The sequence below is a fragment of the Panulirus ornatus genome, chromosome 20 (assembly GCF_036320965.1).
Source record: "Panulirus ornatus isolate Po-2019 chromosome 20, ASM3632096v1, whole genome shotgun sequence".
Classification (NCBI taxonomy): domain Eukaryota; kingdom Metazoa; phylum Arthropoda; class Malacostraca; order Decapoda; family Palinuridae; genus Panulirus; species Panulirus ornatus.
In genome coordinates this window covers 55,198,719-55,220,877 of record NC_092243.1, presented here as the reverse complement: position 1 = coordinate 55,220,877, position 22,159 = coordinate 55,198,719, and the positions used below count along the sequence as shown (strand labels likewise).

The 22,159-nt window shown below is 40.3% G+C and overlaps 1 protein-coding gene across 6 annotated transcripts in view; it reads right to left on the bottom strand.

The window, feature by feature from the left end:
• The window catches only part of LOC139756018 (centrosomal protein of 76 kDa-like), a 91,152-nt gene that overhangs the window by 32,803 nt on the left and 36,190 nt on the right, over positions 1–22,159 (bottom strand). For 5 of the 6 annotated variants that reach the window (XM_071674964.1, XM_071674961.1, XM_071674959.1 and 2 more), the window contains 3 exons: positions 19,800–20,046; positions 12,105–12,273; positions 5,349–5,505 (listed from right to left, as the gene is read on the bottom strand). In XM_071674964.1, coding sequence (XP_071531065.1) covers positions 5,349–5,505; positions 12,105–12,273; positions 19,800–20,046 — 573 coding nt within the window. The remainder of the gene's footprint in view (positions 1–5,348; positions 5,506–12,104; positions 12,274–19,799; positions 20,047–22,159) is intronic. The other variant, XM_071674962.1, reaches the window with a different exon arrangement.

Sequence of the window (22,159 nt, the reverse complement as noted above, 5' to 3'; positions counted from 1 at the left end):
AAAGAATGAGTGAGGAAAGATTGACAAAGAGGATATATTTGTCAAAGGTGAAGGGAACAAGGAGAAGCAGGAGACCAAACTGGAGGTGGAATAATGGAGTGAAAAAGATTTTGATCGATCGGGGCCTGAACATGCAGGAGGGTGAAAGGCATGTAAGGAATAGAGTGAATTGAAAGGATGTGACATACTGGGGTCGACGTGCTGTCAATGGATTGAACCAGGGCATGTGAAGCATCTGGAGTAAACCATGGAATGTTTTGTGGGGCCTAGATGTGGAAAGGGAGCTGTGGTTTTGGAGCATTATACATGACAGTTAGAGATTGAGTGCGAACAAACGTGGCCTTTGTTGTCTTCCCAGCGCTACCTCGCGCACATGCGGGTTGAGGGGATTGTTATTTCATGTGTGGTGGGGTGGTGACTGGAATGAATAAGGGCAGACAGTATGAATTTTGTACATGTATATTTTTTTTTTTTTTTTGCTTTGTCGCTGTCTCCCGCGTTTGCGAGGTAGCGCAAGGAAACAGGCGAAAGAAAAGCCCAACCCACCCCCATACACATGTATATACATACGTCCACACACGCAAATATACATACCTACACAGCTTTCCATGGTTTACCCCAGACACTTCACATGCCCTCATTCAATCCACTGACAGCACGTCAACCCTGGTATACCACATCGATCCAATTCACTCTATTCCTTGCCCTCCTTTCACCCTCCTGCATGTTCAGGCCCCGATCACACAAAATCTTTTTCACTCCATCTTTCCACCTCCAATTTGGTCTCCCACTTCTCCTCGTTCCCTCCACCTCCGACACATATATCCTCTTGGTCAATCTTTCCTCACTCATTCTCTCCATGTGCCCAAACCATTTCAAAACACTCTCTTCTGCTCTCTCAACCACGCTCTTTTTATTTCCACACATCTCTCTTACCCTTACGTTACTTACTCGATCAAACCACCTCACACCACACATTGTCCTCAAACATCTCATTTCCAGCACATCCATCCTCCTGCGCACAACTCTATCCACAGTTGGAACCACTATTCCTTCAAACATACACATTTTTGCTTTCCGAGATAATGTTCTCGACTTCCACACATTCTTCAAGGCTCCCAAGATTTTCGCCCCCTCCCCCACCCTATGATCCACTTCCGCTTCCATGGTTCCATCCGCTGCCAGATCCACTCCCAGATATCTAAAACACTTTACTTCCTCCAGTTTTTCTCCATTCAAACTTACCTCCCAATTGACTTGACCCTCAACCCTACTGTACCTAATTACCTTGCTCTTATTCACATTTACTCTTAACTTTCTTCTTTCACACACTTTACCAAACTCAGTCACCAGCTTCTGCAGTTTCTCACATGAATCAGCCACCAGCGCTGTATCATCAGCGAACAACAACTGACTCACTTCCCAAGCTCTCTCATCCCCAACAGACTTCATACTTGCCCCTCTTTCCAAAACTCTTGCATTTACCTCCCTAACAACCCCATCCATAAACAAATTAAACAACCATGGAGACATCACACACCCCTGCCGCAAACCTACATTCACTGAGAACCAATCACTTTCCTCTCTTCCTACACGTACACATGCCTTACATCCTCAATAAAAACTTTTCACTGCTTCTAACAACTTGCCTCCCACACCATATATTCTTAATACCTTCCACAGAGCATCTCTATCAACTCTATCATATGCCTTCTCCAGATCCATAAATGCTACATACAAATCCATTTGCTTTTCTAAGTATTTCTCACATACATTCTTCAAAGCAAACACCTGATCCACACATCCTCTACCACTTCTGAAACCACACTGCTCTTCTCCAATCTGATGCTCTGTACATGCCTTCACCCTCTCAATCAATACCCTCCCATATAATTTACCAGGAATACTCAACAAACTTATACCTCTGTAATTTGAGCACTCACCCTTATCCCCTTTGCCTTTGTACAATGGCACTATGCACGCATTCCGCCAATCCTCAGGCACCTCACCATGAGTCATACATACATTAAAATAACCTTACCAACCAGTCAACAATACAGTCACCCCCTTTTTTAATAAATTCCACTGCAATACCATCCAAACCTGCTGCCTTGCCGGCTTTCATCTTCCGCAAAGCTTTCACTACCTCTTCTCTTTTTACCAAATCATTTTCCCTAACCCTCTCACTTTGCACACCACCTCGACCAAAACACCCTATATCTGCCACTCTATCATCAAACACATTCAACAAACCTTCAAAATACTCACTCCATCTCCTTCTCACATCACCACTACTTGTTATCACCTCCCCATTTGCGCCCTTCACTGAAGTTCCCATTTGCTCCCTTGTCTTACTCACTTTATTTACCACCTTCCAAAACGATTCTTGCATGAAAATAGTTCAAATGACTGGGAGATGTATAAAAGAAAGAGGCAGGAGGTCCTCCACACAACCTTATCTATAGCCCAGGCCTTGCAACCATATAATACTGTTGGAACTACTATTCATTCAAGCTTAACCATTTTTGCTCTCCAAGATAACGTTCTCTTTCCACGCATTCTTCATTGCTTCCAGAGCCTTTGCCTTCTCCCCTAACCTATGACTCACTTCCACTTCCATGGTTCCATTCACTGCCAAGTCCACTCCCAAATATCTAAAACTCTTCACTTCCTCCAATCATTCTCCACTCAAAGTTACAGTAAACCCAAGTAACTCGTCCCTCAACCATGCTGAACCTAATAACAAAGAGTTCATTATATATCAGAGGTGGCAGGAACAGAGAATGGGGGAAAAAAATTGGAGATGAAAGAATGGAGTGAAAAAGATGTCAAGCGATTGGGGCCTAGACATGCAGGAGGGTGAAAGGCGTGCATGGGGTTGAGTGAATTAGAATGATGAGGGATACTGAGGTCGACATGCTGCCAATGAAGTGAACCAGGGCATGTGAAGCATTCGGGGTAAAGCATATAAAGCTCTGTAAGGCCTGATTTTGGATAGGGGAAAGCAATTTTGGTGCATTACACATGATAGCTAGAGAATGAATGTTTGCAGATGTGGCCTTTCTTTGCCTGTTTTTGGTGCTACCTTACAACACAAGAAATGAACAAAAAATTTAGGCTTACAGAGAATGTATCACACCTAGAAAAACCAATAATCCTCATACACTTTCATAAAGAGCATCCAGGCCACCAGCCAGAATCCCTACCCTGCTGACTCATTACCTTCCCAAAACAATATGGAGGAAAATATATTACTTTTAGGAAAATTTTCTTCAATAACATGTGACACAGAGATATTCTACGAGCAAAAAAACAGCAAAGGTACTAGGTTAAGAACAGAATGTGCAAGAAGCATGCATGGAGTCCTTGTCTTAACGATGATGGATAGATGTGAAACCCATAAGATATGACATTAAAAATAATAGTAATAGAGTGGCAGAGCATAGTCGGAATTAGGATTACATAAAATAAAGAACTGTGAGAATGATATGTAGTAAGAAGAGGTCATTAGAAATGTGCAAGGGTGAAAGTCATTATGGACAGTATAGTCATTTAAAACAAACAGCATATGATAGTTTGGTCAAGAAGATATAAAGCAATACAGAAGAGGGTAAATGGATGAGAGGTAGACTGCAGAAGAGAAAAATACAAGTAGAGAGAGAAATTATTAGGGCTACTGATATTTGTGAAGATCCTATGGAAAAGATTGGGGATTAGATACAATGGACACAGTTTGTGTATGGAGTTGGCATGAATTGAGGCATTAGACTTACTTCACAAATCAATTTAGTCTGCATAGTTAAAACATAAGAAGCATTATCATAAGTGTCTGTTTCACTTTAACACATTGGGTATATGTTGAGCATTTGTGTGATTGCATTTTGGAGGCTGTATGTACCTGATCCATCCTATCAAATTGTGAACGGAGTAATGATGACTGACAGATAGACTATAGACAAATACAAAATATAAAACAGGTAAAACTGCAATTGCATTACGTCTCTCATGACAGGGCTTATGTAGGTGATTAAACTTCTGTCATCAAAAATATTTTAAGGTTATCAATAATGTGGAAAAGATAAATACAGAAAAGGGAGTTAATGACTAGCAACATTAAAATCACTCTATTTATGGTATTCAATATCTAATCATAGAAACACACTGATTTCTTTGGTATTGGTAACTGTTCTTTGCTATGCTGCTAGGTAATTAAAAGTCAAACTAAGAGCATTTTTTTTTTTTTGTGCTTTGTCGCTGTCTCCCGCGTTTGCGAGGTAGCGCAAGGAAAACAGACGAAAGAAATGGCCCAACCCACCCCCATACACATGTATATACATATGTCCACACACGCAAAATATACATACCTACACAGCTTTCCATGGTTTACCCCAGACACTTCACATGCCCCGATTCAATCCACTGACAGCACGTCAACCCCGGTATACCACATCGCTCCAATTCACTCTATTCCTTGCCCTCCTTTCACCCTCCTGCATGTTCAGGCCCCGATCACACAAAATCTTTTTCACTCCATCTTTCCACCTCCAATTTGGTCTCCCTCTTCTCCTCGTTCCCTCCACCTCCGACACATATATCCTCTTGGTCAATCTTTCCTCACTCATTCTCTCCATGTGCCCAAACCATTTCAAAACACCCTCTTCTGCTCTCTCAACCACGCTCTTTTTATTTCCACACATCTCTCTTACCCTTACGTTACTTACTCGATCAAACCACCTCACACCACACATTGTCCTCAAACATCTCATTTCCAGCACATCCATCCTCCTGCGCACAACTCTATCCATAGCCCACGCCTCGCAACCATACAACATTGTTGGAACCACTATTCCTTCAAACATACTCATTTTTGCTTTCCGAGATAATGTTCTTGACTTCCACACATTCTTCAAGGCCCCCAGAATTTTCGCCCCCTCCCCCACCCTATGATCCACTTCCGCTTCCATGGTTCCATCCGCTGCCAGATCCACTCCCAGATATCTAAAACACTTCACTTCCTCCAGTTTTTCTCCATTCAAACTCACCTCCCAATTGACTTGACCCTCAACCCTACTGTACCTAATAACCTTGCTCTTATTCACATTTACTCTTAACTTTCTTCTTTCACACACTTTACCAAACTCAGTCACCAGCTTCTGCAGTTTCTCACATGAATCAGCCACCAGCGCTGTATCATCAGCGAACAACAACTGACTCACTTCCCAAGCTCTCTCATCCCCAAACAAAGAGCTATGTATGGTAATTTTGATCCTTGGCAACGTTCTTAATGTTCCTGATTGGCACTAATAAGTAATGACTAACAAATATACACAGTTTACAAGCTACTGTACCAGTCAGTGTTTCCCAGAATGTGATAGCAGAGTATGGTCCTCTTGTCATGACCCACACATGTGGATTCCCTGAATGCCGTGTACCAACACACACCCAAGCATCCAATCCAAAACCCAGCAGTATGCTGCACAATACACTGCACTTACTTTCAGTATTCTGTGAAAGGAAAGACCCCAAACTTAATTTTCAGTACTTAGCTCAAACAGCACTTAATAAAGGGCTTAATGAGCATATAATCTTATATATTGTGATATATCTGTTAATAAATAGACTATCATCCTTGCATTTAAAATTTCAGCTAACAAGGAATACCTTTTTGTGACTTTCATGAACTTTGGCTTCATAAGGATTATAATTTTCTGTCATACATAAGAAATTACACTATATATGAATGAATAAGGTCATTGAGAGTAAAAACAAGATAGATACAAAGGTTAAATACAAGAAAACAAAAACAGAGTTGAAAGACTTATGGATCAACAGAGACATAAGGTGAATTAAACCTTTAATGCACATTTCATATTGGACCTAATGTGCACAAAATGAATAACTTCAGCTATGAGCACTGTAAATATGCATTTTTAAAGCAAGGTTGTCTATAATCACATCTAATACAAGAATATGACTATGTTTCTGGTAAAAGTGATAGCATTTGTGGTAGGTCTTTGACTACCATAGTTATGAAGCACTACAAGCACATGTTGTGAAAAATAAGAATATGATGGATCAATTATTTTGGGAAGGTGGTTGATAAGAAACAGGACATTTGAAAAAAATGAAAATTTCTGAACCAAATTTCTTCCTTTTTGTAGAAAAGGCTACCTCATTCATGGAAAATTTTCTTTTCTTTTCTTTTTTGTAAAAAAATGCTGACTCATTTTTCCCATATAGTTCAAAGCCTCTAAATTCAGCATGTAATATTTGTCAACGGTGTTATTCTTTTCATTATGCTTTGTCGCTGTCTCCCGTGTTAGCGAGGTAGCGCAAGGAAAGAGACGAAAGAATGGCCCAACCCACCCACATATACATAAACGCCCACACATGCACATATACATACCAACGTATACATACATATAAATACACAGACATATACATATATACACATGCACATATTCATACATGCTGCCTTCATCCATTCCCGCTGTCACTCCGCCACACATGAAATGACACCTCCCTTCCCCCGCACACATGCAAGGCACACTCAGTCTCTAGCTGTCATGTGTAATACACTGAAAACACAGCTCCCTTTCCACACCCAAGCCCCACAAATCTTTCCATGGTTTACCCCAGATACTTCACATGCCCTGGTTCAATCCATTGACAGCACATTGACCCCAATATACCACATCGTTCCAATTTGCTCCACTTCTTGCATGTTTTTCACCCTCCTGTATGTTCAGGCCCCGATCACTCAAAATCTTCTTTACTCCATCCTTCCACCTTCAATTTGGTCTCTCACTTCTCCTCATTCCCTCCAACTCTGACTCATATATCCTCTTTGTCAATCTTTCCTCACTCATTCTCTCCATGTGACCAAACCATTTCAATACACCCTCTTCTGCTCTCTCAACCACACTCATTTTATTACCACACATCTCTCTTACCCTTTCATCATATACTCGATCAAACCACCTCACACCAAATATTGTCCTCAAACATCTCATTTCCAACACATCCACCCTCCTCTGCACAACCCTATTTATCGCCCATGCCTCACAACCATATAACATTGTTGGAACCACTATTCCTTCAAACATACCCATTTTTGCTTTCCGAGATAACATTCTTGCCTTCCATATATTCTTCAATGCTTCCAGAACCTTCGTCCCTTCCCCCACCCTGTGACTCACTTCCACTTCCATGGTTCCATCCACTGTCAAATCCACTCCCAGACATCTAAAACATTTCACTTCCTCCAGTTTTTCTCCATTCAAACTTACCTCCCAATTGAATTGTCCCTCAACCCTACCGAACCTAATAACCTTCCTCTTATTCACATTTACTCTCAGCTTTCTTCTTTCACACACTTTACCAAACTCAGTCACCAGCTTCTGCAGTTTATCACCCAAATCAGCCACCAATGCTGTATCATCAGCGAACAACAACTGACTCACTTCCCAAGCTCTCTCATCCACAACAGATTGCATGCTTGCCCCTCTCTCCAAAACTCTTTCATTTACCTCCCTAACAACCCCACCATAAACAAATTAAACAACCATGGAGACATCACTCACCCCTGCCGCAAACCGACATTCACTGGGAACCAATCACTTTCCTCTCTTTCTACTCATACACATGCCTTACATCCTTGATAAAAGCTTTTCACTGCTTCTAGCAACTTACCTCCCACACCATATGCTCTTAATACTTTCCACAGAGCATCTCTATCAACTCTTATCACATGCCTTCTCCAGATCCATAAATAGTACATACAAATCCATCTGCTTTTCTAAGTATTTCTCACATACATTCTTCAAAGCAAACACCTGATCCACACATCCTCTACCAATTCTGAAACCACACTGCTCTTCCCCAATCTGATGCTCTGTACATGCCTTCATCCTCTCAATCAATACCCTCCCATATAATTTCCCAAGAATACTCAACAAACTTATACCTCTGTAATTTGAACACTCACCTTTATCCCCTTTGCCTTTGTACACTGCCCCTATACACGTATTCCACCAATCCTCAGGCACTTCACAATGAACCATACATATATTGAATATCCTCACCAACCAGTCAACAACACAGTCACCCCCTTTTTTAATAAATTCCACAGCAATACCATCCAAACCAGCCGCCTCACCAGCTTTCATCTTCAACAAAGTTTCCATTACCTCTTCTTTGTTTACCAAATCATTCTTCCTGACCCTCTCACTTTGCACACCAACTCAACCAAAACACCCTATATCTCCCACTCTATCATCAAACACATTCAACAAATCTTCAAAATACTCACTCCAGCTCCCCTCACTTCACCACTACTTGTTATTAGCTCCCCATTTGCCCCCTTCACTGATGTTCCCATTTGTTCTCTAGTCTTCCGCACTTTTTGTTCTCCCTAAAATTTGATGATACTCTCTCACCACAACTCTCATTTGCCCTCTTTTTCACCTCTTGCACCTTTCTCTTGACCTCAACAGTGTTACAATCTATAATTCAAAACTTGTCACCTTTTCTCTCATTTCCACTGCTGCCCTACCTCCAACACTCAGAATGAAATTCTGCAAGGAAACTGACTGAAGCCCGTGTGGACCTTCCTCTTTGGCAATGTGGGAGAACTACTGCTTGCCTTCAACTGTTAGTTGCCTTTGGTTGACTTTGTATGGTGACAGTGGGTATGATGTTTTAACTTGTGGTGTTAGTAGATTGGATTGGATTATAGAATTTAGGCTTATAAGCCAAGCACTGGAGCCTTTAAACATATTCAGCACTCTATGATGTTAGTAGAGATTATATTAGTTCCAATTCAGTTACAACTAATGATGTTAAAATTAGTGATGATATGTCAAGTGATGTTAGTACCAGTAGTGTCAATACTGTTGATGTTGAAATATGTGATGTTAGTACTAATAATGCTCCGGGATGTACTCATGATGTGTGTACACTTGTCAGGGCTGTGGGGAAGAAGGGGCTAGAAGGGATCACTTTATTAAATCAGTAGATCTTTGGATAAAGAGTAAAAATAATTAATTGAAACTTTCATTTTAGCTGACATATATCTGCAGGACTAATGGAAAGATAAGTATTAGTAATGAGGAAGATTATCAGTAATGAATAACAGGTATGGAAGGACTGGTTATTTCACTGCTGTAGGATCTCTATGTAGTGTCACTCTGGGCCACCTTTCTAGGCAAGGATATTTTTAACTCGGAAGCAGTACAGCAAAGAGCAACTAAATTGATTCCTTCCTTGTTTAAGAAACCATATGAGGAGAGATCATGAGAATTGTACTTGTTCTCTCTTAGTAAGAAGCAAGTTAAATGTTTCAAAATACAGGGGGAGCCAAAATTGTGCACGTATCATATAAATGATAAAATGGCATCATTCTTAGTATCACTGTTAAACAAATGGCCTAAATGACTTGACAGATACAGTGACTGATCTTCCCTTCCTTCCTACCCTCCACCCATCCCTCTCCCCTTCCTTCCTCATGCAATGTCACTTTAGCATTTCTTTGAATGCAAGCTTCTTGTTCCCTCCACTTCTGACACAAATCCTCTTTGTCAACTTTTCCTAACTCATTCTCTCTGTAAGTCCAAACCATTTCAATCATACTCAATCAAACCACCTCACACCACATATTGTCCTCAAACATTTCACTTCCAACACATCCACCCTACTACACACAACCGTATCTACAGTCCAATCCCAGATATCTAAAACACTTCACTTTGTCCACTTATTCTCCATTCAAACTTACATCCCAACTAATTTGTCCTTCAACCCTGCTGAACCTAGTAACCTTGCTTTTATTCACATTTACTCTCATCTTTCTCTTTTCACACACTCTTCCAAATCAGTCACCAACTTCTGCAGTTTCTCACTCGAATCAACCAGCAGTACTGTATCATCGGTGAATAACAATGGACTCACTTCCCAGGCTCTCTCATCCCCAACAGACAGCATACTTGCCCCTCTTTCCAAAACTCTTGCATTTGCCTTCTTCATCACCCCATCCATAAACAAGTTAAACAATAATGGTTATATCACACATCCTTACCGCTACCAGAAGCAGTGAGAAGTTTTTATCAAGGGGGTAAGGCTTGTGTATGAGATGGAAGAATGGAGAGTGAATGGTTCTATGTGACGGTTGGTCTGTAGTAAGGGCATATGATGTCACTATGGTTGTATAATTTGTTCATGGTTGTGGTGGTGAGGGAAGTAAATGTGAGAGTCTTGGAGAGAGGGGCAAGTATGCAGTATGTGGGGGATGAAAGGGCCTGGAAAGTGAGTCAGTTGTTGTTTGCTGATGATACAACACTGGTGGGAGATTCAAGATAGAAACTGCAGAAATTGGTGACTGAGTTTGGAAGAGTGTGAAAAGAGAAAGCTAATGTGAATGTGAGTAAAAACAAGGTTATTAGGTTAAGAAGAGTTGAAGGACAAGTTAGCTAGGGTGTAAGTCTGAATGAAGAAAAATTGGAAGAAGTATTTTAGATACCAGGGAGTTGACATGGCTGCAAATGAAACCATGGAAACGGAAGTGCGTCGTAGGGTGGGGAAGGGGGTGAAGGAGGGGCAAAAATGGGTATGTATGAAGGAATACTAGTCCCATCAATATCATGTGGATGCAAGGCTTGGGCTATAGGTAAAGTTGAACAGAGGAGGGTGAATGTTTTGGAAATGACATGTTTGAGATCAATATGTGGTACGACATGGTTTGATCAAGTAAGTTATGAAAGGGTAAGAGAGATGCAAGGTAATAAAAGGAAGGAGAGAGCAGTAAAGGTTTGCTGAAATGGTTTGGACACTTGGAGAGAAAGAATGAGAAAAGTTGACAAAGAGAATATATGTGTCAGAACTGGAGGGAAGGAAGTTGGGAGAGACCGATTCAGAGATGTATTGATGGAGTGAAAAAGATTTTGAACGACTGAGGCCTGAACATAAAGGAGGGTGAAAAGCATGCAAGGGATGGAGTGAAATGGGGTGATGTGGTATACTGGAGTCAAAGTGCTGTCAATGGACAGAGCCAGGGAATGTGAAACGTCCAGGTTAAAAAATGGAAATGTCTGTGGGGCCTGAATATGGATAGGGAGCTGTGGTCTCAGTGCATTACACATGACCCATGTCCCTCTACCCTGCTAAACCTAATAACCTTGCTTTCATCCACATTTAATCTGAACTTTCTCCTTTCACACACTCTTGCAAGCTCAGTCACTAACTTCAGAAGTTTCTCATTTTAATTCAACATCAGTGCTGTGCTACCAACAAACAACAACTGACCGTCAACTTTCTCCTTTCACATCCTCTCATAAAGTCAGACACCAGTTTCTATGGTTTTTTCACTTGAATCTCCCACTAGGATCAAGGCATCAGTAACCACCTCTTGACAGACTGCTTATCTGCTCCTCTCTTCATGACCTTCACATTCACCTTCCTCACCACTCTATCAATAACAAATTAAATTGCCATGGTGACATCACACACCCATACCACAGACCCATCTTCACTTGGGACCATTCTCTCTACTCACACACATGTTTTACCCTCTTGATAAAAACTCTTCATTGTTTCTAGCGGCATTCTTCCTAAATCATATATTCACAACACCTTCCAGAGTGCTTCTCTGTCTAGCATGTTATATGCTTTCTCCAGATTCATGGGTACCAAATATGAGTCCTTCTGTCTCTTTATGTATATCTTGCACATATTCTTTATATGAATGTGTTCCTCAGTCTAAAACTCTATACATACCTCTACCCTTTCAATCATGATTCTTTCAGACAACTTAACAAGTAAACTCAATAAAATCATATCTCTGCAATTTGAATATTCATTTTTGTAACCCTAGCCTTTATAAAATGTCACAATACAGGCATTTGGCCAATTCTCAGGCACATCATGATTCATGCATACACTGAACATCCCAACAAACTAATAAACAAACGATCATCCTCTTTCTTAAATAATTCAACTGGAATCCCATCCATTTACCTTTTTCAACCAGGATCTTCTTTAATGGGGCTCCTGCAGCATTCAGGAAGTCAGCATGTCATTTACACTATTCAGTCTTACTCACACAAGCTTACCAATGAGCGAACCATAAGAGCTGTAGGCAGGGTGTACCATGGCTTGCAAGGGCCTATGGGTGACTGGTTGGCAGAAGTTGTAGGTAAAATACTGATCCACCGTGCTGCTTCTTCTGGTGACCTCAAAGCTCGACCCACCTCTAACTTTTGCACAAATTCACATGCAAACCTAGAAGGCAAAATACAGTACCAAGTTTAAAAGGCTAACTCAGGATATTTATATAAGTTTTTTGTTATAATGAAGAAATTCAACTGCTCTAAACACAATTTTAGGGTTTTGGGTAATTATGGAGGAAGGGGAAAACTACAAACTTTTCATGAGGTAACTAAGTAATAAGCAAGGAAGGGGAAAACTACAAACTTTTAAAGAAGTAACTAAGGAATGAACAACAAAAAAGTAGGTAGAAGTTGGTAGGCAGCCACCGACCAGGGAGATATATTACCAGTACAACCTGCATGGGTATTGGACCTGTAAGGGTGAGGCACTAAAGTCTAAGAATTGGCTATGGATTTCAACAGTTATGAAGACTCTTTTGCAGTGGCCACCCCATTAAGGGAGTTCCCAAAGGGAATGGGCATCAGAGATAAAGATAGATGGATATATCAAAAAAGTATATGAAAGCAAATATCACCTTGGTCTACCTAAAAATTCGTAATCATTATTTGTTACTTGAACTTAGAAAATGATGACCAAAAGAGAATCGATTTTAAAAGCTACAATTTATACTTATTTCCACACATACATATTTGTATACAACATCAATACACAAATCACTCTATGCATCTTTACATCCTAGTTCAGAGGAATGCAAGGGAAAATTTATGGAGACTTCTGCAGTGGCCACCCCATTAAGGGAGTTCCCAAAGGGAATGGGCATCAGAGATAAAGATGGATGGATGCATCAAAAAAGTACATGAAAGGAAATATCACCTTGGTCTACCTAAAACTTCATAATCATTATTTGTTACTTGAACTTAGAAAATGATGACCAAAACAGAATCAGCTTTAAGAGCTACAATTTATACTCATTTCTGCACAGACATATTTGTATAAATTAACACATAAATCGCTCTATGCATCTTTACATCCAGTTCAGAGGAATGCAAGGGAAAATTCTCAACAGAGTAACAAATAATATAATAACAGCATGAGAAAGAGATGAGGAGGTTTAAGATGAATTTAAAGTATTTTTCTATAACTAAATGGTGTGCATGAGACGATATCTATCATCAATAATATTTAATCAAAACTGAATATACAATCCTAAATCAGCCCTCATTTCCTTTTCACATACAACAAATACCATATCCAAAAATAAAACAGCATACAACAGATAATTACCACATTACAAAATCAATTACAGTCTCTCCATTTGTCTATCAATTTCATCTCCACCATGTTTCACATTAGATGGATCTAACGCATACAGCCTTCTGGCTCCTTTACGTACATCCTCAGTCTATATCCAACATGGTAAAGTTAACAAGCACTCCCTCACAAAAATAATCACTTAACATATTACTTAGGACAAAAAGTTGATTTGTTTAGAGACTGGTTACATTCGTTTCACCTTCAAACATAAAATGACTTCACAGTCAAAAATCATTTCCCTAGAGTCCTCTTCTAAAATCCTCTGGCCCTTACTATATCTGTCCATCTCCTCTTTGGTTTACTTATTCTTACTACTTTACCAAACAGCACAATAAATACCATTATCCTTCAATTTACAATGATTCTATTTGCAACATGTTGAACCTAAGACAACTGAGAACTGGGGTACAGGCTTGAATAACATATGGGGGGGGGGGCACTTACTATATGGGGGGCCCTTACTATATCTGTCCATCTCATCTTTGATTTACTTAATCTTACTACTTTACCAAACAGCACAATAAATACCATTATCCCTCAATTTACAGTGATTTTATTTGCAACATGTTGAACCTAAAGACAATTGAGAACTGGGGTACTGGCTTGAATAACATATGGGAGGGTCACAGATGCGAGAGAATTATAAGAAGAAATTTTTCCCTTGATTTTTTCATACATATTCGCCATTTCCCACGTTAGCGAGGTAGCATTAAGAACGGAGGACTGACCCTTAGAGGGAATGTTCTCACTTGGCCCCCTTCTCCGTTTCTTCTTTTGGAAAATCAAAAATAAGAGGGGAGGATTTCCAGCCCCCCACTCCCTCCCTTTTTAGTCCCCTTTTACGACACGCAGGGAATACATGGGAAGTATTCTTTCTCCCCTATCCTCAGGGATTTTTCCCGTGATATATTCAATATATCAAACAGCTGTTAGTGAAAGATTAAAGAGAAGCATTTGGGCTGTACTTACAGGGAAGGAGTGCAAATGTTTGTGGGATGTAGAAGAGAGGTGGCAGGAGATCAAGAGAAAAGTGCAAGAGTTGAAAAGGGGGGCAAATGAGAGTTGGAGTGAATATCAGTGAATCTTAGGGGGACTAAGAAGATATATCGGAGGAGGTGATAATGCCTGAAAAACTTTGGTGATGGGGACAAAAAGGGGAAGTGGTAACAAGTAGTGATGAAATGAGGAAGGGACAGAATGAGCATCTTTATGAATTGTTGAATGTGTTTGATGGAAGGGTGGCATATGTATGGTGTCTGGGTAGGAGTGGTATACAGTTAGAGAGCCACGGTGAGTGGTTTAGTGAAGACAGAAGAGGTGGTGAAAGCCTTACAAAGGATGAAATGTGGCAAGGCAGCTGGAGTGGACGGTACTGCAGTTGAATCTATTAAGAAAAGGAGTGACTGTTGTTGATTGGTTAATTAGCACTTTCAACATATGCATGGATCATGGGTAAGGTGCCTGAGGATTGACAGCATGTATGTACAGTGCCACTGCAAGAGGTATAAGGGTGTTGAATGTATCTGGTATGTTGAATGGGAAGGTACTGACTGAGAAGGTGAAGGCATGCACAGAGTATCAGACTGGGGAGGTAAAGTGTGGTTTCAAAAGTGGAAAAGGATCTATGGATCAAATCTTTGCTTTAGAGAATGTGTGAGAAATATTTAGAGAAACAGAAGGACTTGTATGAGGCATTCAAGGATATGGAGAAAGTATATGACAATGTTGATAGGGATGCCTTGTGGAAGGTCTTACAAATATATGGTGAAAAAGCAAAGATGCTGAAAGCAGTGAGAAGTTTTTGTCAAGGGTGTAAGGCATGTGTACAAGTAGGGAAGAGATAGTGAATGGTTTAATGTCAAGGCTGGTCTGTGGCAGGTGTGTGTCATATCACCATGGTTGTTTAATTTGCTTATGAATGCAGACCACTGGTGAAGGAGGAGTATGTGTCTTGGAGATAGGGGGAAGCATGCAGTCTGTAGGGGATGAGAGGGTCTGGGAAGTGAGTCAGTTGCTGTTTGCTCATGATACAGCACTGGTGGCAGATTCGAGTGAGAAACTGGAGAAGTTAGTGGCAGGTTCAAGCATGAGGTGAGAGTAAATGTGATTAAAGCAATTTTATTAGGTCTAGCAGGGTTGAGGTAAGGGTTTCTTAGGGGTTTGAGTTCGGATGGAGAGAAACTGGAGGAAGTGAAGTGTTTTAAATGCCTGGGAGTGGACATGGCAGTGAATGGAACCATGGAAAGGGAAATGAGTCATAGGGTGGGTGAGGAAATGAAGGTTCTGTGTAGAAAGAGAAATCAGTATATGGGAGGGCAAAAATGGATATGTTTGAAGGTACAGTAGTCCCATCAATATCATTGAGCTGTAGGATACAACTGTAGAGGTAGGTGGGTGTGCTGGAAATGAAATGCTTGAGGACATTACGTGGTGTGCAGTGGTTTGATTAAGTAATGAAAGGGTAAGAGAAAGGTGTGGTAATAAAAAGAGTGTGGTTGAGATAATTGAAGAGGATGAGCTTAGATGGTTTGGAAATATGGAGAGGATGAGTAAGGAAGGTTAGCAAAGAGGATACACATGTCAGAAATGGAGGGAACAAGAAGTACGAGGAGACCAAACTGGAGATGGAAGGATGAAGTGAAAAAGATTTTGTGATCAGGGCCTGCATTATACATGACAACTAGGTAATAAATGTGAGTGGATGATGCCTTCCTTTTTCTGTTCCTGGCACTGGCACTACCTTACTAATGTTTGAAATGGTGAAAATTATGAAAAATATTTAATGTTTAAAATACCCTTTACCTTCAAAAATAAAATATATCAACACATATATATGGTGTGGGAGGAAAGTTGTTAGAAGCAGTGAAAAGTTTTTATCGAGGATGTAAGGCATGTGTACGTGTAGGAAGAGAGGAAAGTGATTGGTTCTCAGTGAATGTAGGTTTGCGGCAGGGGTGTGTGATGTCTCCATGGTTGTTTAATTTGTTTATGGATGGGGTTGTTAGGGAGGTAAATGCAAGAGTTTTGGAAAGAGGGGCAAGTATGAAGTCTGTTGGGGATGAGAGAGCTTGGGAAGTGAGTCAGTTGTTGTTCGCTGATGATACAGCGCTGGTGGCTGATTCATGTGAGAAACTGCAGAAGCTGGTGACTGAGTTTGGTAAAGTGTGTGGAAGAAGAAAGTTAAGAGTAAATGTGAATAAGAGCAAGGTTATTAGGTACAGTAGGGTTGAGGGTCAAGTCAATTGGGAGGTGAGTTTGAATGGAGAAAAACTGGAGGAAGTGAAGTGTTTTAGATATCTGGGAGTGGATCTGGCAGCGGATGGAACCATGGAAGCGGAAGTGGATCATAGGGTGGGGGAGGGGGCGAAAATTCTGGGGGCCTTGAAGAATGTGTGGAAGTCGAGAACATTATCTCGGAAAGCAAAAATAGGTATGTTTGAAGGAATAGTGGTTCCAACAATGTTGTATGGTTGCGAGGCGTGGGCTATGGATAGAGTTGTGCGCAGGAGGATGGATGTGCTGGAAATGAGATGTTTGAGGACAATGTGTGGTGTGAGGTGGTTTGATCGAGTGAGTAACGTAAGGGTAAGAGAGATGTGTGGAAATAAAAAGAGCGTGGTTGAGAGAGCAGAAGAGGGTGTTTTGAAGTGGTTTGGGCACATGGAGAGAATGAGTGAGGAAAGATTGACCAAGAGGATATATGTGTCGGAGGTGGAGGGAACGAGGAGAAGAGGGAGACCAAATTGGAGGTGGAAAGATGGAGTGAAAAAGATTTTGTGTGATCGGGGCCTGAACATGCAGGAAGGTGAAAGGAGGGCAAGGAATAGAGTGAATTGGAGCGATGTGGTATACCGGGGTTGACGTGCTGTCAGTGGATTGAATCAAGGCATGTGAAGTGTCTGGGGTAAACCATGGAAAGCTGTGTAGGTATGTATATTTGCGCGTGTGGACGTATGTATATACATGTGTATGGGGGGGGGGATGGGCCATTTCTTTCGTCTGTTTCCTTGCGCTACCTCGCAAACGCGGGAGACAGCGACAAATAAAAAAAAAAAAAAAAAATTTCAAGGCTGTGTGTTTTTGCACTCATCATTCATTTTCTTATGATATCAAGGGATCATCTTATTTGATTTGTATCCCAACAACTGGAAATTTAGATTTCATTTCATGTCCCACCCATTGGTGATTAACTTCTCAACAAGAGAACATGAAACATATGCCATGGTTTGTGTACAGTTACAAAGTAAGTGTAGCCATTTCAGTATGTCCATAAAGAGTATTCAAGCTACTCAAGGGAGTACTGGGAATAATGCTTTCAGTTTGGATGTGAAATCAGAGGTGCTTAAGAGGTCTGATGATAAAAAACCAATATCAATGAGTCCTGCTCAATCAACTGCAGCCACTATTAGGGGAAAATGGGAGCAAATAACATTCTGTCTTTGTCTAATACTCTATTACCTGCTAAGCTAGTATGTAAGAAAATAAGCTATATATGGAGAAAATGGACAATCTCTTTAGCAACTGAAATGAGTATCAGGGTCAGAGGAGCATGCCAATGACATTTGATTATCGATGAGAAGGCTAAACCTTTATACAATGACTTGAGAGAGAATGGATAAATAAGTCAGGAAGAAACCTTTGGTGTAATCAAAGGGTGGTTTGAGCTGTTTGAGAGTCATCATGATTTCTGTAACATCTGCATGACAAAGGAGACTGCTACAGCTGATACTGAGGCAACACAACAGTACCCATAATACAGAAAGGAAAGTATTGAGGAAGGATACACAACTAAACAAGTATTTAATGTGCATGAGATAAGGAAAAATATGGAAAATAATGCCAGCCAGTTCTGGAAAAAAATGCCAGCCAGGAGATACATTAGCAAGGAAAAAAGACTGCTCAAGTGTTCAAGGGAATGCTGAGGGAGATTTTAGAATTAAGCCTTTTCCAATCATTTCTTCAAGAAATTCCAGTGCTATAAACTGCTATGTAAAGTTGTCATTACCTGTGATCTTGCATTCTAAACATATGGCTTGGATTACCCAAGGCATTTTTCATGAGTGGTTTATTGATTCATTTTCTACATAAGCACATGAGCAAAGCACTTCTGTGCCAATAAAAATGTAGCCACTAAAGCAGTGCTTTTTTGGGGGTATGTTTGCCACCTTCTAGGCACATAACTGACAGAGGGCACTCTGTTAATTCCTTGAGGGTACATATGGGGAGGGTAGGCCATCAATCAAGGAGTGGTAGAGTAATCATAACATCATAAATGCTGTGGATAACATCAACCTGTTCTAGGAAAAAGTCACATCTATGACAATGAATGGTGTTTGAGGTTTGATATGGGCTTAATGTGGGCATGGTTTTTCTCAGGTTTTGGGCAGACAGGAAAAAAATGCCCCAGATAACAGGACAATTGTGACTCAGGCTAATAATGTTAGGTGATATGAATATATGGTGTGGGAAGAAAGCTACTTAAAGCAGTGAGGAATTTTTATTAAGAAAGTGAGGCATGTTTGTGAGTAGGAAGTAAGGAGGATGAGTGGTTCCACGTGAAGGTGAGTCTACAGATAGTTGCTGTTTAAACTGTTTATAGATGGAGTGGTGAGGGAAGTATATATAAGAGTCTTGGAGAAAGGGCAGGTCTGCAGTCTGTTGAGGTGGGGGCCTGGAAGATGAGTAAATTGCTTTTGCTAATGATATGGCTCGAGTAGCAGACTCATGTGAAAAATGAGAAGCTGGTGTCAGAGTTTGAGAGTGTGTAAGATGAAAAATCTGAGCCTTAATGTGAACAAGTTATGTTAATCTTAGCAGGGTAGAGAGACTGGTCCTTTGTAGCGTGAGTCTGAATGGAGTAAACCTAGGTAAGTGAATCATTTAAATACCTGAAAGTGGACATGGCAGTAGATGGAACCCCATGGGTGTATTGAGAAATGTGTGGAAATTGAGATCACTGTTTGTGAGGGAAAAGGGGTGTGCATTTGGTGGTATAGTAGTTTCAACAGTGTTGTATGGATGTGAAGTGTGGGACCTAGATGAAAAAAAAAAAAAAGTACAAAGGAGGACAGATGGGTTGGAAATTAACTACTTGTTAAAAAAGATGAAAAGTGCTTTCTAAATATAAGAGTGATGGACAAATGGAGCAGACTGAGTGAGGAAATAGTACAACAAGACAGCACACACAAGTTTAAAATGTTGTGTGATACCAAAGAGGTTCTCAAGATGGGGACACATGAGTGTATAACTTCCAACCTATACAGTACAAATAGGTAATTACAGTGTCTATACATCTATTTCATCCTTTATTTTGTAACATTTACCTATTTTTTCCACATTCATCCATGGAAAATATTCTGACCGGCCTCAAGGAGTGACTTGAAGAGGCTTCTGTGTATTCCTGCCACCACTGGCGTGCATAAGCAATAAATAGTCTTCGTCTTTCTCCAACACGATTGTTTGTTTCTTGAATGTACTCAGAAACTACTGTGGTTTGTAAAGACAATTCCAGGGATGGAAACATTGTTGCCTCTAAGTCCAATAAACCAACTGGTACTTGTTGTTCACTCCCTGCAACAAAAGCATATTTAGGTATAAACAAAAAATTACCAAACTCTCACTTTTAATTTCTAAACCAATGACAATGATAAATGCAACAAAACTGAAGAAAAGCAAAACAGTGAAATAATTGGGGTTCTTCACAGCATTCTTACATCATATTCAATAAATATAAATCTGATGCTCTAAAAGAAGAGTAAATCAGATACCTCCTTGCATTATTTCTTATTACATGTAAAGCCGGTAAGTGAAGAATCTTGGGTACGTCCAAGGATATTTCATTACCAGAAAATAATCATATACTCATGTCTGCACACAACTTTATATACCATTATCCCCTGATCTGCAATGTTTTGCACTTGAATAATGACATGTAAGGGCTGGTACATGTGACAGATTTGAAGATTTTTTCCTCATTATATATCTAAAGTCTTGTACTCTTAATCCATTCTATAATGATGTTATATCATACTATTCAATTTGTATACTACCAACTACATAAAATATTTTTCAGTTTTAAGTTTATGATTCCATGCACCAGCAATCAGCTTGTAACAAAAATGACTATGATCAAATGTTCATTCTTGTCAGGGTTAACTCTGCTTGTATCTGTTCTTCCTGGTGTACTTAAAAAAATTATTGAGGAAGGCAGTTGCAAAACTCATCAAGAGACTGGTTTATTCTGGAAAGAAATACCTGCTAGGATATTCATTAACAAGGAAGAAAGGACTACTTCAGGGTTTAAGGCTGCCAAGGGTTGATTAATGCTTCATATCACAAAGAAATGTAGACAAAGATTTTAAAACCTTCCACAAAGCATCTCTATCAATCCTATCATATGCCTTCTCCAGATCCATAAATGCTACATACAAATTCAACTGTTTTTCTAAGTATTTCTCACAGACATTCTTCAAAGCAAACACATGATCCACACATCCTCTACCACTTCTAAAACCACACTGCTCCTCCTCAGTCTGATGCTCTGTACATGCCTTCACCCTCTCAATCAATGCCCTCCCATACAATTTCCCTGGAATACTTAACAAACTTATGCCTCTGTAGTTTGAACACTCACCTTTATCCCCTTTGCCTTTGTACAATGGCACTATGCACGCATTTTGCCAGTCCTCAGGCACTTCACCATGATCCATTAATGCATTAAATATCCAAATCAACCAATCAATAACACAGTCACACCCTTTCATAAGAAATTAAACTGCAATACCATCTTAACCTGCCACCTTGCCAGATTATCATCATCATTATCATTATCATTTTCATATTTCTTTATTCATTATACTTTGTCGCTCTCTCCCGCGTTAGAGAGGTAGCACAAGGAAACAGACAAAAGAATGGCCCAATCCACCCACATACACAAGTATATACATAAACACCCACACATGCACATATACATACATATACATACACAGACATATACATATATACACATGTACATATTCATACGTGCTGCCTTCATCCATTCCCACCGCCAACCCGCCACACATGAAGTGGCACCCCCCTTAACCCGCGTGCGTGCAAGGAAGCACTAGGAAAAGACAATAAAGGCCTCATTTGTTCACACTTATTCTCTAACTGTCATGTGTAATGCACCGAAACCACAGCTCCCTTTCCACATCCAGGCCCCACAAAACTTTCCATGGTTTACCCCAGATGCTTCATATGCCACAGTTCAATCATTGACAGTACGTCGACCCTGGTATACCACATCGTTCCAATTCATTCTCTTCCTTGCACGCCTTTCACCTTCCTGCATGTTCAGACCCCGATGGCTCAAAATCTTTTTCACTCTATCTTTCCACCTCCAATTTGGTCTCCCACTTCTCATTGTTCCCTCCACCTCTAACACATAAATCCTCTTTGTCAATCTTTCCTCACTCATTCTCTCCGTGTGACCAAACCATTTCAATACACCCTCTTCTGCTCTCTCAACCACACCCTTTTTATTACCACACATCTCTCTTACTCTTTCATTACTTACTCGATCAAACGACCTCATGCCACATATTGTCCTCAAACATCTTATTTCCAACACATTCACCCTCCTCTGCACATCCCTATCTATAGCCCATGCCTCAAAACCATATAACATTGTTGGAATCACTAT